This window comes from Leptonychotes weddellii, chromosome 13 (assembly GCF_054177405.1).
Source record: "Leptonychotes weddellii isolate Sample4059 chromosome 13, ASM5417740v2, whole genome shotgun sequence".
NCBI lineage: Eukaryota > Metazoa > Chordata > Mammalia > Carnivora > Phocidae > Leptonychotes > Leptonychotes weddellii.
This window is the reverse complement of record NC_138381.1, coordinates 51,792,967-51,812,558: the sequence shown is the minus strand read 5'-3', so window position 1 is coordinate 51,812,558 and position 19,592 is coordinate 51,792,967. Positions and strand designations below refer to the sequence as shown.

Sequence of the window (19,592 nt, the reverse complement as noted above, 5' to 3'; positions counted from 1 at the left end):
TCCGTGGACAAGAGGAGAGCAATATGGGACACGTGCCAGGAGGGCTGGGCAGACTAGAAGCCTGTGAATGACCAGAGTCTATGGCTACTTGTCAGCATGGATGCTAAAGCATGTTTCTGAAGCCCTGGCAAAGGTTATGTCCTTGACTCCTCCAATATGTCTATTAATGTCGTTGATAGAGTCATAGTTGTATTTGTCACATCTATAGGTGACAACTAACCTGGGATAAAAGAAAAAGATATTTGCAAAGCCTAACAATGAATTTAAATTAACAAGATAAATATCAATCAAGATAAATGTAAATCAATCCTGTATTCCCTGGACTTTATAAGGGGATCATTGGAGATGTGACTTAGAACCACCTTCATCACTTAAAGGTATATAAAGATTGTGAGGTGGATTTTTATCAAATCTAATTCAATTTTCAGTTGTATTAATAGAAATAAAGTATCCGGAGAGGCAGTGCTAAGAGACACCCCCAGATGAAGACATTCTGTTCCGGGGGCCCCTGTTTTCCGAGGAACATATGAGTAATAGGTTTGTTCAGAGGAACGAGAAGAGGACCTCAATGTGAACACGCAGCACTCATCTCTACAGGTAAAGAGCTGGTAAACACCTGGAAACAGATGACTTAAGAGACAGAGGACAATCATCTTCCAAAATTGAAAGACCAGACATGTAAAATAGGAACTACATTTGCATGTCATGGCCATGGGCTCTATCAGTTACCTGAAACTCGTCGGGTAAACTGTGGTTCAGAATTCAGATTTACTGTTAATTTTACTTTTTTTTTCTTAAAGATTTTATTTATTTATTTGACAGAGAGAGACAGCGAGAGAGGGAACACAAGCAGGGGGAGTGGGAGAGGGAGAAGCAGGCTTCCCGCCAGGCAGGGAGCCTGATACGGGGCTCAATCCCAGGACCCTGGGATCATGACCTGAGCTGAAGGCAGATGCTTAATGACTGAGCCACCCAGGCGCACCTATTTTTAATTTTAAAAAGGTTTCTATACTGCATATTACGTGATACCCCAGGAAAGTCTGGGTCAGCACCCTATCACCAAGGATATTGATATTTCTGTATCAAAACATGTGACTATGACTCTAAGGAGGAAAAACAGGCCATAAAAAGTTTCAGGTCAAGTGTTGTCACCAAACAAATTACAAAAGTGAGATTAGATATGGAGAACTTCCATTTTTAGATTCTGGAATAAGAGTGACCTCCAAGAATGTACACAACGAGTCCCACCCACCCCTGCATACTCTGCTGTGACCCCGTAAGTCTGTGGGATGCCTGGGCTCCAGCCACACCAGGCTCCATGCTGTCACTTTCTCACCCAGGTATGCTACCCTCGAGGTCTGTCCCTTCCTCCTCCTGGAGGCCCTCCCTGACTTATCCCCACTGCCCATGCCTTCATCTCCTGCCAGCCCTGCTCAAATATATTCTCAAGGAATCCTACCCAGTCCTCAGATTTAAAACTGAAACCTCTCCTGCATGGCCCTGCTGATGCCCTGTGTCCTGCCTAGCTACTGCTATTAATGCTACTGAGAACTTGCTAACGTACTACAAAGCTTACTTATTAGGGTGTCACTGTCTCTCTCTCCAGTAGAATACAAGTCCCATAGAGGCAGGGATCATTTTCTTCACCCCCTACTAGAATACAAATCCCACGGAGGCAAGGATCATTGTCTTCACCCCCTACCAGAATACAAGTCCCAAAGAGGCAAGAATCATTGTCTTCACCCCCTACCAGAATACAAGTCCCACAGAGATAGGGATCTTTGCCAGGTTTTTAATTGCTATAATATCTCTAGCACAAAAACCATGCCTGGCACACCCAAGGAAAGGTTGGGGGCAACATTAAAGGGATTTAGGCATTGAATGGGTGAGTGAACAAGTTGATTTTTAATGCCTTTTGGTCCATAGATAGGCTTCCTCAGGTCAGAATTAAACAGGGAAGTATGGGGAATAGCAGCCCCTTTTCTCTGATTCAGGGAGGCGTGAAAAGCATGTGATTCTTTTCCCTGTCTTTCCCCACGACAGAGGTGACAGATAGGACAATGTGTTCAGAACCTCCAGTTCTGCTGAGCATCTCAGAGCCTATGGGATACTTTCTGTTATTCTGGCAAAATGAAACAATGAAAATGTACACTAGGTAGAGACAGTGAATTTGTCAGCTGGTTTTCCTCTAAATTCTCACAGAGTTAGGGAGAGGCAGCCCTGCCAAGGCAAGCCCTCCCAAAAGCCTTACAGCAGGACAATGTGGCATCTCCAAGGATGGGTATCCAGATTGTTCTTTAGAATATCAGAGTTCACAGTGAAAGAGAGCCCAGGACATGCCTGTCAGAAACAAAAACCCATACTTGAGGCAGAACCCGGCACCTGAATGACCAGGGTTGTTAAAGAAATTGTTGACCTATCTTTATTAACTTAATGGAACAACCCTAATGGCCATGTCTGAGAGGAAAGGATCTTAGTGGGTTAAATACAGCTTTGTATAAAACCAAGAGTATCTTTAAACATGCATGTATTTCAATTTGAGCATGCTAGGAAAAAAGGTACTGACAGTCATTTAAATTAGACTTATAATCTTCTTTATGCAAGGGACTGACTGTAGGACTTCTAAATGAGCAGTAATTTACCATCAAAAAGATACATATTAAGTCTTTCGGGAATAGTTTCACCATAATCAGAGCAATGATTGAAAGAAATTGAGGTCTGGGATGTTAGCAGCACTTGGATCAAGTCAGTCAATCCTGGGCATTTTGAAGCTGCTCTGAGTACACAAGCCTGGAGGAGATACTGGCCAGTCACCCTTCCTGAGCCATACATCTGGGGATGAGCTGCACCTTCATTTATTCAATAGGGAAAACAGTCTGTGTTATCCCACTTGCACATGCACTCATTTGGATGACACTGACTGAAATTCTCACCACTGGGATCACAATAATATCAGCAAGGCCTGGAATAAACATGTTGAAAACATTTACATAATCTAAATCTAGTAATAATCAAATACCCCAACAATTCTACCTTCTGGAGACTTTATCTATCCATTTATTTATTTATTTTAATAACTAAGATACTGTTGACCTTTGATTTCTAGGTCATAACCAAGCCAACCCAAATATTTACCAAATATTTACCAACCCAAATATTTACTAGAAGTTCTTACTTATATTACCATATACTCTGAATATACACTGACATGTATACTTAAACTGACTAAAAAATATACAGATAGCCAAAGTAACATGCAGATATCCAAAGCTGTATATTCTTTGAACATGTAATAGTCTTACAGGTATTCTCAAGTAAAAATTTGATTATGGAAATTTAGAATCTCATGCTGATATTTAGACATAGTCCATTTCATTATATATTTGTAATATTTGAATAATGTTATTTAACCAACCTTTGTTTAAATTTTAGAGACGTTTATCCAAATAATAGAGGATGTACACAATAAACGCAGTAGTTAGAAACCAATGAAATTAGAAGTTCTATAGTCTTAAAATCAAATATCCTACTGTTGACTAGATTAACTCAGCCACAGGAAACTCGGAGACTGACATTTCCCATTAGTTTAAAGGTTTGAGTTTGCAAGGCAAGGAATCGACCCTGTTTCCTTCAAAACTGTAATAATGGCTCTCTAATATGAAGAAGATGGCAGTGCCTGCATAATTGTTCATGATCTAAAAAACGGGGCTAGTCTTCAACATGGCTGGCTAAGAACATCACTTTTTCCCAATCAATATGCCTTAAAGTACACAATTCTTCCTGAAAACATAGCTGAGTGAGCTAAAGATGCAAGATAAAGGAGGCTAAAAGCCTAGTAGTTCTGAATTTCAATTGAAATTATCAGTACAATCTCAGGACATGTTTTTAAATGTGTGTATGTGGGCATACATATATATCCTAGCTCTGCCCAATGGGAATCCAGAGACAAAAGAACGTAGTAATGAGTACCTCTTATGCTCAGATTGTAATTTTTTTTTTTTAAGATTTTATTTACTTATTTGACAGAGAGAGACACAGCGAGAGAGGGAATACAAGAGGGGGAGTGGGAGAGGGAGAAGCAGGCTTCCCGCCAGGCAGGGAGCCCGATGCGGGGCTCGATCCCGGGACCCTGGGATCATGACCTGAGCCAAAGGCAGACGCTTAACAACTGAGCCACCCAGGCACCCCCAGACTATAATTTCTAATGACCAGTTCCCACTATACAAGAACCAGGGCTCCCTGGAGAAATGGTTGCCTCTAGATCATCAAGGTGGAAATGTAAAATATAAGCCTGGAATACACTGTCACACCAGAAAGTAAGAAAGCCATCTAACATGGCCCAGGACAGGGGTCACCCACCTGAATAAGTCCCATTTATATGAATGGCAATAAAGATAATAAGTGTGATGGGTCAAAACACATCAAATATGTTTAAATCTGCAAGTTGATGACAATGACAATGACGACAATGTGGTGATGATGATGACCAAAATGCTGGCGACAATAACAATAATACTAATAACCCCTTGGTCACTTTTAGGGGATGCCAGTGAACTACCTCATTATTTCTGAAAATGTGCTGAAAAAGACAAAGTATCAAGCATTTATACCATCTTCCCTTTATTATTTCCATATTAGGGTAACTCAATATTTGATATGGGAGAGCTTTTCTTTTTGGACGTATTCTAGCTACTAAACCAAGAAGGACTGATATCATGGAGCCATTCTGCAACCCTTAATGAATTAATGAATGTAGGAGTGGTCATAAGTGGCGGATAAAATCACAAAAAGGAACATAATTTGCAAGAAACACAATAGTCAGAAGAACACATTAAATGACACTCCCGGAGGGCAACAAGCAAAACTCAAAATATGGGAAATACAAGACAAACGTAGTTCCAGCAACAACCACCACCACCCCAAAAGGGGGGAGGGGAATGGATGAAGAACCTTAAGATAAAAAGGACTTAAGACACTCATTGTCCAGTTGCAAAATGTCAATTTCACTGCTATCACAATGCAAACAAACAGCTAAAAGAAATAAGGTTATTAGACAGTCAAGGAAATCTGAACACTGACTATTTTTCTAGGTCATGCACAGTGTTTATTATTATTACTTTAAGGGCTCTTATCTTTTAGAGCAGGAGTCGGAGGCTCCTGTTTTGTACAGTCACCTGTTTTGTACAGCTCGAAAGCTGAGAACTGTTTGTACATTTTTCATGATTAAAAAAACAAAGCAGGAATACTATTTTGTGACAATGAAAATCACATGAAATTCAAATGTCCGTGTCCATACACAGAGCTGCATTGAGAACAGCCACTCTCATTCATGTGTGTGTTGTCTGGGGCTGCCTTCCTGCCACAACAGCAGAGCTGTGCAGTTGCAACAAAGCCCATCTGGCCTGCAAAATTTACTAACCTGGCCTTTTGCAGAAAATGTTTGCCAGCCCCTGTTTTAGAGAAACATTTACAAGTTAAATGATATGATGACTGGGATTGCTTCAAAACAATGGGGAGAGGGGGGAGGGCAGGTGGAAACAGAGAGGCAGCGATTGACCACATATTGTTAGGTGTTGAAGTGGGATGCTGAGTATATTAAGCTTCTTCCATTATCTCTCCACCTCTGTGTATATTCGCAATTTCCATAATAAAAGCGAAAAGAAACTTTTCTTCAAGGAAGCAGTTAAGAAAAGAATCGCTCATTTTGTATTTCTGAACAACTATTTTAACCATGATTATTTCCCAAAATGATTTTACTGCTGGCTTAGAAATATTGCAATGCTGTAGAACTATTTTGTCTAGGTGCCATTCACTTCCTGTGCAAGCATTAAGCCATTTATATGGTAAAGGTACGACCACCAGTAGAAGAGAAAGTGCACTTTGACCAAGGGAAGCCACATCCCAGGGCTAAATCTTTGGCAACATTTGCCTAACTAATATACCTAGCACATGGAAAGTGTATAATACACATTTCTTGAGTGAAAGTAATAATGGGCTTCCAAATCTTAAGAATAAACAGAAAATCCATTAGTTAGTCACTTGTCCTTTCTGCTTAGAGGACATCACTTCTTCTAACAGAGACACACAATCTTATTACATTTGGACAAGAGCCAATGCCCTTTCTTTTGCATAAGGGAATGAAGGATGGCAGTCTTATACATAGGAGGGATGCAGAAGAGAATAACAATCTGCTTTATGATTTCAAAGTCCATCCTCTGTAGGAAGTCACACTTCTACAGTCCAAAAGACATTTTTAAAATTAAAACCCATCATAGGTTGCCGAATTTTCTTTCCATCTCAGGGGAGGACTTAAGTAAACTTCTCTCCTTTCTCTGTACATGATGCCTGATGATGAAACTTGAAAACCTTCTAGGACTTCTAAGGCCACCTGTGGTAGGTACATAAACCACCCACATAAGACATTTCCATTTTTTTCCTCTCCTTCCAAAAAGAAGAGATAGAAGAGGGAAAACAAAAACAAAAACAAACAACAACAACAACAAAACTAGAGATCCTAACAGTGTCCAAACTCTCCAGGACCATCAATCCAAGGCCCAACTCAGTAAAAGGAGATAGAAAGGCAGAGTGTTAGTATTCTCAGCCCTTAATCACAGAAATTCCAGAGCACAGCCACCTCTGCCTTCTCTTCTTGTGACATAGCTATGGATTCTTGGAAGCAAGAGAAACAAATGAACTATTTGATGAATTTGAGAAAAGCAGCAAAAAAAAATTGCTTTCAAAGGATTTATGGCTCTTGGCCCCAAAGTAAGTAGCCCTTAAGAGGTCTAGTTGATGCCTTTCTCTTCTGCCTCCAAACTGAACCATCCTGACCCACAGTTTTCAAGTACAATTTCCCATCCTGGCCAGGAGACCTTTAGATTGCTGCAGAGGACAAAGCTCTCCAACTGCTGCTCCAGCTCTTCCTGGGGCATCCTTCTCGAAGCACCAGTGATTTATGTCTTTTTTGACTGAGTTAGGTAATATCACAAAATAAAATTTATTAATTAATGCCTCCTGGAATCTCCTTTGGTAAGTCATACTGTTTTGTCAATGTAAAATAAATCTTTACTTTTAAATTAAGCCAATCCAAAATCATACTAAATTAAAACATATGGTATATGCTCTGAAGGCTTTTGGTGGTTTCAGTCTGAATGTGCATACTGTATTTTATATATATATAAAATATATGGATATTCAACTGACTAAAACAATAATGGATGTAATTTCAACCACTCCAAGTTTTAAGGAGCAAATGGTTCCTATAGCAACTGAAGACAGTCCTCTTTGTGCATTCCTGGTATTTTCTACGATGGTAAGTGATGTTAAATTTATGCTTTAATATATATGGTATAAAATACCCAAGTTAAGCTTGCCAAGGGAACCATAATTTTACTTTTCAAATCATTTTATGGCTTTTATATATAATAGCAAAATTGGTCTGATACACAGTTCTGCTTTTTTCCCCCTCATAATCTGTAAAGGAAACTAAAAGCCACCAAGAAAGGTTGACCAAACACATACATTCCTTAACAAAAACGCCAAGGCAACATCCACACACATGAATAGAATTTTAATTTTAAATTCTGATAAAAGCTATCAAGTAATTACTACATGATGTTTGTAAATCCACAAGGAAATGTCTGGGTCTTTGTACCATGCAAGAGGCATTATAGTTAAGGATGTACATTCTGGAGTTAGATGGCCTGGTTCAAATCCTAGCTCTTGTTACTAGCAATGTGCTACTGGAAAAATTACTGAAACTTCCCAAGCCTGTTTCTTCTTCTATGGGCATATAAGAGAGTGCTCCTATGGATCAGTTCAGGGAAAAAATGCCTGAACACAGCCTAGCAGAGTACCTAGCGCACAGCAGTGCTCGGTAAATGGAGTTGTAATTTTTTTATTTCAAACACATCTGTTGAAGTCAGTGATATAAATACTAGCAATATAATTTATAATTTATTCATTCATAAATCAAATTATATAGTAGGTCAGAGGACCTATTCTTATTAGAACTAAAAATCTAAAGATTTTCCTTTTTCTCTCTCAAAAAAGCCCCACAAAGGTCTAAAAATCTAGCTCAGAAAAGAAATATGAGAAATGTATTACACTGGTGAAAAATACTATTTTCACAATTGGGTAACTCATACCCAGTTAAGTGGAATCATATATCAAACTCTCAAAAGAAAAAAAAAATCTCTAGGCCAACAGTTACAAAAGTTTTAATACTAAGTGAACATTATTCTTAGAAGATCAGTCTTCCCAATTTAAGAGCTCATATTGAATTACACTCAATACCAAAAAAAAAAAAAAAAAAAAAGCGAGGTGAGTTCATCTATCAATTACTATGACACAGATCTGTTGTCATAGTGAGGACTCAAACACATTATCCTTGAGAGATATATTTCTATTACTTTTAACTGAAGTCCTGTGGCAAGAATTTTTTTCTAAGGGATGAATTAGAGAACAAAATTTTACAACTGAGGGGAAGAAAAATACCTAGGGCAAAGGTACAAGAAATGAAGGTTTAGAAAAGATAACATATTAACCACATTTGCTTCCAAAATTACTCTAACTCTGCGTGGTATTTGCTGCATACTCTGAAGAAGCAAAAGGGACACTACTAGGTTCTCTATGCCCCTTCTCTCATCAAAACCATCCCTTGGAGATGAACCATATCCATAAAACAAGCATCCCAGAAAGACACATTCTGTGTCTGTTTTTTGTGCCGGCTTCCTGGTCCAACTGTGGGCCTTCCTTTGAGACTCACCTGGAGGAGACACATGATTTGTTCAGGCAGTCAGTAAGCTAAGTGCCAGGAGCAGGCACTTACTGAATATTTGTTATATGGTAGGTACTATTCTAGCTGCTACATTGCAACAAGTATTTTTAATAGAGTACTTCATAGTGACCATCCAATTTCCTTTTCTATTTCTATGAAGAGATGCATGTTATGAAATCATTTAAAAATGTTATTCTCGTGCCTTACTTCTAATGAACACTAAGCCCCATTTGCTAAAAAAGTAAAACTCAATGACACTGTACTATGATAGTTCCAAAGTTAACACAGATGTTTTCATGGTAAATCTGAGCATATTTGGTTAAAGACCACCATTATTTGAAAGACAAGTACTCAATGAAGAAAAATGTCCATGTGGCAAAATTTACTTATTTGTAAATATATATTTATAATTGACATTCACTAGCAAATTAAACTGCATTTAACATATATAATAATAAATACATAATATACAATTGTGTTAAAGTTTCCTACCTTTTCTGGGCTTTCATTTTCTCATTAATAAAATGAGGAATTCAATTTGAAGACTATTCCACATTCAGATATTATGTAATTCTGTGATTCTAAAAAGTAAGCCATTGAAAAATGATAGGAGTCTCTACGATCTGTGGAGAGAAAATTATTGTTTTCCAGGTTTCCTTGGCCAACTACTATTCACCCAACTTGCACATGCTAATTCCTGGCTTGAGCAAAGCTGCCATTCATCTACTGTTCAAAAGGCACCTCCAACTGCCTCCCTGATTCTGCCATTTGTCCTGGAGGCTGAACCACTTTCATTTCCCACCCACTTCTGAGTTTGAGATGGTAGCGAAATGCTATAGACCGAATGTTTGTGTCTCTCCCGAATTCATATGATCAAACCTAATCCCCAGTGTGATAGTACTGAGGAGGGGCCTTTAGGAGGTGATTAGGTTTAGATGAGGTCATCAGACTGAATCCCTCTTGATGGAATTGGTGTCCTTATAAGGGGATGCCTAGCTGAGAGCTCTCTCTCCACATGTGAGAATGCAGTAAGAAGACAGTCTAGAAACCAGGGAGCTAGAGCCCTCACCAAAAACTTTACCATGATGGTACCCTGATCTTGGATGCCAGTCTCTAGAAGTGTGAGACATAAACTGTTTAAACCACCCACCCTGTGGTGGTTTGTTAGAGTAGCCCAAACCAACTAAGACACTGAGTAAGAAGACGAAGGAATTTAGAGGAGCCTCCACAATGATCAAAAATGAATTAAATAGCAGAAGTTACAAAAATGCCCATACTACACAGATGCAGGGGAAGAGTGCAAGGTTTCCTAGAAAACAATGTGTACAAGCCATCTTCAGATTTATGACCATCAATACTAGCTTTGGTGATCATCTTTATTGAAAAGTTAAAATAGGTATTATAAATGTGAATTCCTAGGGGAAACAAGTATATGTAGGAAAATAAAATTTAAAATACTTAAGAAAGAACAACAGTAAATTTAATATAATCATACATGGCTTAAGGGATTTTTAGGACTATGTAAAAATATATATAACTCAGAAATTGCCCATCAGCATATAATATGTAAGTATGAAAAGGACACCTAAAATTCCATTTTCTCTTCTCTGTATCTTATCTATACATATCCTAAGATATTTTCAAAATGTAGGCTCCACAGTGATCAGAAAGTTGATAATAACAGGCAATACTGTTATAGTTTGGGTACCTGAATGATTTTACACATGCATTTCATTTGAGTGTATCCCACAGTTACAGACCCTGCTGTATGCATAGACTGTATTTCTGATAGCAAATAGCAAGTATCTCAACAAAAACATTGCACATCACTTTTGTACTACAAAGAGAAAACAATTTTGTAGATGCAGTCTTCCTACTATACATTGTCTGGAAGGTGTTTTAAGTCCTTTGCTACTATGCTAACGCATGCTCGTGAACTGTGTTTTACTCTGTTGTTTTGTATTCTAGAAAAACCAATTCTATGTTGACAATAACCTGTAGCCCACAGATGAGACGGGGAAAATGTAAGCAGATGGAACACATCTGTTAATCATAAACATTTCTTCATTAGTGTCATCAGATTTATATGTGCTATGTTTTTGTGAAAGGCTCTGACAGCGATCATATTTAATCTATATTTTAAACAATCAAACTGCTGGCCATTTTCGTAGAGGTAGATCAATATGGACATGTAATACATATGGACTTTTTTTTTTGGTTATGATGGCTCCTTGTTGTTAATCATGTAATGTCAGTCACATCCAAATTCTTCCAACAGAGTGGTAAGTACATATTACCTATTCACCAGAATTGGAATACAGAAAGATGTTATAGGATAGTGGAATCAAGGAATAGTTAAGTAAAGGAAATACAAATGTACTATTCCCAGTTATGCCATTTACCTTTGTGACCTTGAGCAATCCTGCACCTCAAACTCATCTATAAAGGAAGTGTAAGGTCATGGGATACACCCATGAAACCATGCAAATGCCTATGGTAGAACTCAAACTATGATCATACAAGTAACACAAATTATTATAAATGATGATACTCCAAAGCATCAATGTTCCCCAAATAAAAATGTACTATTAATTTCTAAATCTTGACTTACTATTGAGTAGATAGAATGACAGAAAAGCCTAAAAATATTTTTCTCATTCATTTTTCTGCCTGGTTCTCAGAATTACTTTGAGGATGCAAGTGCTTTTGTATGCAGACAAGCAGTTTTGAAACTGTGATAGATTTAGAGTAATGAAGAAATGCCCATATTTATACCTCTATACTCGAAAGACTTTGGCCATGATTCCAGGTTTGCTTCTCCCCACAACTTCTAAAGAATGACCTCAGGCAAAGGCCAGGGCACAGGTGAGAGGGCAGGAGGGCTCTATGAAACCATCACCTGCCACAAATCCTCACTGCTACTAGAAGCCACTCTGGACAAATACATTTTAATAGAAACAATTCTTGCAAGTGAAGGATGCTAGTCTTGTTTCATTAGCTATTAATAAAATAAACACTTCCCCACAGGATGCATACCCAACCAGAGGAAATAAATCATTTAACAGTAAAATTATTCTAACATCACGGAGATTCACAAATGGCATGCCAGGTCCAGAAAAAACGAAGTTTCACTTAGAATTTCAAAGTCACGACACCTCTGTTTTTATCATCCCATTCAGGATATGACCATGTGGACAACTGCAGGGCAATAGGTAGTCACCGATGCCAAGAAGGGCAAGACAAGATTGGGTAATAGACAAGAAAGGCATTAATGGATGGACTGTAAAAACAATTTATCAACACTAATGATCAAATCTAATAGAACAAAAGCAAGAAAGTCTGGGGACATGGGAAATTCAACATGACAGTCACATCAAGGCTACTGAATACAGGTACCTTTATACCTTGGGTTTTGCCTTTTTCATTCCTGATTGGGACATGTGTTGTGCTTTGCTTCAGACCAGTAACTGTCAACTCCAGGTGCACCTTGGAGTCATCTGGGGAGCCCTGAATGCGGGACCTTGCACATACCAATAAAATAAGAATCCTGGTGTAGACCAGGCATTTTTTAAAAATTCCCCAAGTGATTCTAGTGGGGTGAGGGCTCAGACTGCATTTAGACCTGTTTTTCAAAACAGCAGCTAGCTTTCTCCCTACAACATAACAGATTCTATTTATTTTTTATTTTTTATATTTTTTATTTAAATTCAATTAGCCAACATATAGTACATCATTAGTTTCAGATACTGATTCTCTTTAAAACAAAGCCTTTTACTTTGTAGCAGGAAGTAGTTAAAGATCCCCAATGCCCAAGGCAATGCTGAAGTTCAACCAGGAGCATCCCAAGCCCAGGACATTTGCAAAAACAAAAAGAGTAAATTGTATCCTCAACTTGCCTATAAATTCTTGGGAATACCTAAGACTCTGCTGAGGCAGAGTTCAGACTTTATATTGTGTTCTCTGAAGTAACATTAACACAAATATCAGGAGCCCAAAACTATTTTCCATGAAAAATTAAGAATTCTAGAGATAAATCAAAGATGACAGGATAGTGTCATTTTTAAAAGGTAGTTAATGCATTGTGGAAAATATCAATTAAAAATGTATGTCTCATCAATTACCATACACAGCCCATCTTGATCCAGGTAAATACCAAACAACCACTAACGAAGAAAATAATTTTCAGTCTCTAAGATCAAGATTCTAAAAGAACTGGGAAGTGGGATATAAAGGAAAAAACAAAGTCAAATACTGAAGGTAAAGGTTGAGCACAGCAGTCATGGGCTGCAAAATCTCTTACAGTAGCAAGTACAAAACTTATAGAGAAAAAGAAATAAAGATGAATTTGGTGCCTGCATCAGTCCTCTGCGTACATTCCTCCTTCCTGGCCAGGGGATGTCCTCACAGGGACTGCAGGAAATGAGAAAACAGTGACATCAAGGTAGAAAGGTGAGGAATTGTGCAGTAGGTCCAAGAGTATTTAAGAATCCTTCAGAACGTATTCCCCAGTTGTCAACATATTATTGACTAATCCTGGGATGGCACATTTGGCCGTCTTCCATTTTCCCCAGAAGTGAAGGAATAAAAACGATCTTTTATTTCAGTTGTGATGATGAAAAGGCAAGAGAAATTTCAAAGTTATAGAGTGTCACGCAAATGTGACCGTCACGGTCACCATGACACCACAGAAGAGGAGGGATGCTAGGAGGTGGAGAGGTGATACACAGAGGAAAGGTCAGCATGCATGAAGCAGAAGTCATGGGGGAACAGGACAGATGCACAAAAAGGTTAAATCATGAAGCAGCTCAGTAGCAAACTAAAATAAGTATATGATTAACCAAACTAAAACAAAACTAACTACAAGACCTACAAAGAAAGAGGAGTAGGTGGGAATCAACACCAGTCACCATAAAGAGTGAGCATCCTGCAGATCAATACATAAAAGGAAGAAAGGAGAATGAAACTGGAGAAGGCCATGAGGTGCAGAGATGAAATTCAGAGCCTAAAGGAACGGGTGGCATTCCGGTTAGAGGGGATAGGTCACCTAATCCCACTCACTCTGTCAGAACTTGGGCAACCATGGATACATCCATGAAACTATTTCCCATGCAAAATATATATGGTGGACTTTGAAACATCATAAAACAAGACACACAAATTATGATTACACTAAAAATGTCTACTTAAATACTCAAAAGATGTGTTGTTAATTTCTAAGTGGAGGCTTTTTTTTTCTTGTGGGAATTCAAGTTACAAAAAGGGTTATACGTGCATGCGCGCGTGGTGTGTGTGTCTTGTGTGTGTGTGATGCTCTGGACAATTCTCAAGAGGAAGAGTAGGGGAGAGCTCTATATTTGGTACTTTAATATCCTGCTCTACAAGTAATTTGACAGCCACATCTTCAAAGCAAGATGGCTAAGCAGAAGCAAAGGAAAAAAACAAAAATTTAAAGAAAAAGAAAAAGGTCTGTGAAGAACAGTAGGCATTATCTAGAACTCTTAGGAATCTCACAACTTATCAATAAAGAAGGAAAGGAGGGGAGACAACTGTTGGCATCAATCATCCATCAGCAACCCGACACTGACCTGGACCCCTGAGCCCTTCCCCAGGGGGCATGCACTGCTGTCCCTGGACTCTCCCTGAACCGATGATGCTGAGTTACTGTACCTGCAACCAGAGCCGGTCACCCACTACGGTCCGGCCGATGGCGCTGCACTGGAAGGTGGCAAACTGGCCTGCATTGACTTCCACGTTCTGAATCCGCAGGAAGTGGGGAGTTCTGGCTACATGAAGAGAAAGAATTAAAGATATTAGAAGTGGAGATCTGTCACTTACATGTGTCTTTTTTGAATCTATCTGCAATTTGGGGCCCTTCCATTTTGTTTACCTTTGAAGAAAACGCCGCTTTTGCTTATAAGAATGCTTTCAAGATCTCATTACGATTGTAAAAGAAAGGTATCATGAAAGGCTTTGGTGTACTCTGTGAAAGAAGAGAAAAGCCAAGCATTCTGGGATAGAACCAAGAAGAAAGAAGATATTTTATTGTTCCTGCTGTGCAAATTATCATAGCTCAGCAGTCTTCTTGTAATAACAGATCTGTATTAATAAAGATTACACTGAAGCCTAATTGATGTTTTGAACAAAAACATATTAGGTATTTATACTAGCAACATGAAAAGAACAGTAAGAAGTTAAAAGATGCTGTAAAGGAAACTTTTTTAAGCCAAGTACAAAGCTGTGCGTAATATATATTTTAATTCAACTAACTGGTATGCAGCATTACTTATGTAATATTTCCCAACTACCAAAAATACTATCCCCATAGACAGACTCTGTGGAATTATGTTGGGACTGCCATAGCATGGCAGTTTCTGCTGATTCTTATTCTCAGTTCAAGAAGAAAGTATGATTCTAAATGCTAAACAACATTAAGTCTCATAACATACATTGTCCATGGGGGACAACCTTCTGAATAAAGGATAATTCTGTTTGATCTGAGAAGCACAGACCAAATTTCTGCAACAGACTGAACACATGTGTGAAGGAACTGGAATTACAGGTCAGGAATTAAATTTTATGATAACCTCTATTTTTTAGGAAAAAGTCTCTTATCACAGCAATGACAGGGTAAAAGCAAGGGGCTGGGAGGAAGGAGGTTAGGGAGTAGAAAAGGAAGAGAACAGGATGGTGGTATTTTCTGACAGGGATGGATAAATCTTCTGGACAATAACTAGAATAAATTTCTTATGCCTTGCCAGGTTGTCCTCACCATCAGCATGTCTTTAGGCCATGTCCAGACACCTTCAAAGAATGGTGCCCCACTACTGAATACCCAAACATGATAAACCAGCACTAATATTAGCCTATGCAGAACATAATTAGGAACGGAAGTGGGTTACTACCAAGAACAAAGAGAAATGCATTTTAATATCAGTAACACACAGGAAAAGCCCATTACTAATTTGGAGGCCACTAGTAATTCCAAAAGTGTATTCATGATGCTTAGCATGCAAAATGTCCTAAATAACTTCTAAAAAAGCAGTATAATTATGGGTCATTGTTTATAATACAAATATATATATATTTTAGGATTTTCTTTATTTATTTGACAGAGAGAGACACAGCAAGAGAGGGAACACAAGCAGGGGGAGTGGGAGAGAGAGAAGCAGGCTTCCCGCTGAGCAGGGAGCCTGATGCGGGGCTCAATCCCAGGACCCTGGGATCATGACCTGAGCAGAAGGCAGACGCTTAACTGACTGAGCCACCCAGGCACCTCTCTAATACTAATATATTAATTTAAAGCCCTATGACCTATTTTTCACTATTTTAAATTATGTTTGGCCAAGAATAACATGATGTTGTGGTTTTTAAAGACTTCTGTAAAAAATCCCTAAATCAAATTTCTCTTCGTCTCTGTTCCCAAAAAAGCTGAAAGATGTTTTGTTTTTAGAAAATGGCAAAAGGGGGCGCCTGGGTGGCTCAGTTGGTTAAGCAACTGCCTTCGGCTCAGGTCATGATCCCAGAGTCCCTGGATTGAGTCCCGCATCGGGCTCCCTGCTCGGCAGGGAGTCTGCTTCGTCCTCTGACCCTATCCCCTCTCATGTGTTCTCTCTCTCTCATTCTCTCTCTCAAATAAATAAATAAAATCTTTAAAAAAAAAAAAAGAAAAGAAAATGGCAAAAGGTAACATGTTTTGAGCATTATGTGCCAGAAACTTTTCCACTGAACGTTCATGAATGTTCTCTGACGTAAGTATTTTTTTCCACTTTGCAGATGGGGGAACTGTGGGTTCTTGCCTAGTAAGTGTTGGAACCAGAGTGTGAACAGTTCCAAAGCCCAGGCACATTGAGTTGAATTCTTATTATTTGAAATTAATAATAAAATTATTAAAAATTAATAAAATACATATTATTTAAAAATAAATGAATTCATATTATTTAAATTGAATTTGTATTAATTAAATTGATTTTATATTCTTTAAAATTGTTTACTTGCAATTTCAACTTCTATAGAATTCTACTCTCCTAACCTCACCTCTGACACAAATGAACAAACTGTCGCTACACAAAAATTCCTAAAAATTACTATTTTAGATTTACCTACATTAGGGGTTCCCAATATTATTAGAAATCATTAAGAATTTGAGAATTTGAGATTTGACTAAATTAACAGGACTAAATTGAAAGCAAGAAAGCTATTTGTTTGTCTAGGAAATATAAGCAAATGAAATATCCTTCTTCAAATCCAACACAGTATGTCCATTATGGCACACCTGTCATCAACTAGAATCTTTTTCAACTGTTTTTCCCTTGTAAAATAATTCAAAGCACATTCCCCCTAGCCACATGGACATCAAACTATACCATGTACACAGCATTCAAGAAAGGAAGAAAGATGATGGAAGTGGTAACTCCTCTGTTCACTCGTGTGTTTATACAGCAATAGATTTTAGCCACTTCACAGGAATTCAAAGATAGCTGATCAGAGCACTCTATGCTCTATAGGCTTTCAGGACACATGCACACGTACAGACATACATGCACACAAGCACACGCACAAACAAACACACACAAACACACACACACACACACACTACCCTGCACTGTTATGTTCCAAAGTACGGAGAGGCACGTTTTGCTAAGGGTGAAGAAGAGTTTTTGAACAGAAACTGCCAGAACATGGTAGGAGCTGGCTAGTGAGGGAGCCATTCGTAGACACAGAGTTCACAGCTGGCTGGGCAGAGAGGTGGGTAGATCGGGAGGTGGGGTGCCATTTGCAACTGGCATGCTACCGACTGTTGCCAGCTCTCAGTGGTTCGTTCCAGTCCAATAAGGACCCTTGTCACCTCTCCCCCCACTGCCATGGTAGTGTTCCACCTGTGGTAATACAGTCCTTGCTTGCTTTCTCCACATATTTTGGGTATGGGGGCTGCCTCTTCTGTGCCCTCTTTGGAGACACCTCTTGCATCCATGGGTAAACTATAAAAAGGCTTACGGTTTGAGTTACATTTAGAATTAGTATACTCTCTGAAGCTGGGTTAGAATCCCAGGCTTCTTTGTTTAGAAGGTGCCTCTTGGGCTGGAAGCTCTTCCATCAGCTTTTGGTTTTGGCCTCTCTCTTCGCCCTGTTTGGTCCTGCTCCTCTCATGGGAACTGCTCAGTCAGAGGGCGTGCCCCTTTCCAAATCCCTGATGTCCACATGCTCCTGTCTGCATGACTCCTGCGAAGGATAATTTAGAACTTCCAAGGTTCCTTTGAGAAAAATCTCCCAAGCTGGCTCCCATGTACATTGAGCACCACTCCCACCTTCCATACTCCGATGGATTGTTTTAAAGACATTATCCTGCTCGTTCGACCGGCAGGACCTCTCACTAATGCTGCCCTCTCCTGTCCATCTCATGCCTCCTATCTCTGCTTGCCTCTTGCTAAAAGCCACCGTACTAAGTTGGGTCCCTAAGACAAGGTTTTTGAGTGTGCAGCCATCTTTCATGATAACTTCTGGGAAAGGGGTATTGCCCCTGAGGTGCTATTCTGCTGTTTCACCCACCTGGGTAAGCCCAGGGTCAGTTCCGAGCCTGTCCTAAAAGGTTGGGGAGCATTTTGAGTATCAACCCTGGTATTGTATTCCCTTACATAGTTAAGTTACTAAAAATTAAAAATCAAAAAGTTTCCCCTAAAAATCCATTGCAAAATTTCCATGTTACTCATGTATGTCTTACGCCTTGGCTTTTTGCCCTGCACCCCATCTATGACTCCTTCTCCTCTCACCTTTGTCTCCCTCCCCACTCCCCAAGGTCCCCAAGGATTTTCTCAAAATCCTTCTTGCTTTTTTTATGCACTACAAGTGAGTTCTCTTAAATTTCTCAACCAGAAGGCCTAATCATCGTGTGTGGGGACAACACAGCTTAGCGTCTACCACTCCTCCTACAGATGCAGAAATGCAAGAAAGATTCTCTTTTCTATAGTAACATTTCCTTTCCTGATATAACCATTAGAGATTTTCAGCCCTTCAAAAGCTTCTACACTTTCTGAGTGGCACAAGGGGAAAGCTAAAATACATTTAGTTTGAACATCAAGAGTAAGCTTCCCATGGGCTAAAATCGTTTAGAAAATGAATTACAAATCTTGAAATTTTTAATATCATTCCTTATCTAGCACGGCAGGAGAGTTATTTTGGAAGAGCAAGGGCGGGATATCCATATAGTTCTCTTTTTCTTTTTTTTAAATACTATAGCATGTTTCCAAACTGCCTGAGAAATAATATAATTCATTTTCCCCCAGATCTGAATGGCATTTGAAAACAACTTACCTGGACCAATTTCACTTACATATTCTTCCTACTAATACAGTTAATATGCTTTAAAATGTCCAAGATATTGGAAACCAATTTAATTCTTTTTCCTAGGATTTGTGATTTAAATAATTTATTTTTTGCTTTTAGAAAATATTTTCAATAATAAACATTAAAAATAGAGAAGTATTTAATTTTTCAATCATATAAAAATTTATCTCTAAGAAGCAATTTTTGAAATATGCATGTATTTCTGCACACTGTTTTAAAAAATGGACCGAATCCTGTAACCTGTTGAGGACACACATAGCATGTTGACCTAAAGCCTGGACAACCTGAAGAAGGCTGGGAAACTGAACTTTGATTCAACCAGAAATGTTCATAGAGATTATTCATTGCACCAGGTGAGGAGACAGATGAAAAGCCAAATCATGAGAACAGCTGAAAATGGGGTAGGGATGGGGAGGGGGTGGAATGAAGGTAAAATTAATTAATTAATTAATTAATTCCACTGGAACCAAAA

At 38.7% G+C, this 19,592-nt stretch overlaps 1 protein-coding gene across 1 annotated transcript in view; it reads right to left on the bottom strand.

The window, feature by feature from the left end:
• PTPRM (protein tyrosine phosphatase receptor type M) overlaps positions 1–19,592 on the bottom strand; it is a 712,816-nt gene that overhangs the window by 379,485 nt on the left and 313,739 nt on the right. The window contains exon 6 of the mRNA XM_081802550.1: positions 14,447–14,562. Coding sequence (XP_081658676.1) covers positions 14,447–14,562 — 116 coding nt within the window. The remainder of the gene's footprint in view (positions 1–14,446; positions 14,563–19,592) is intronic.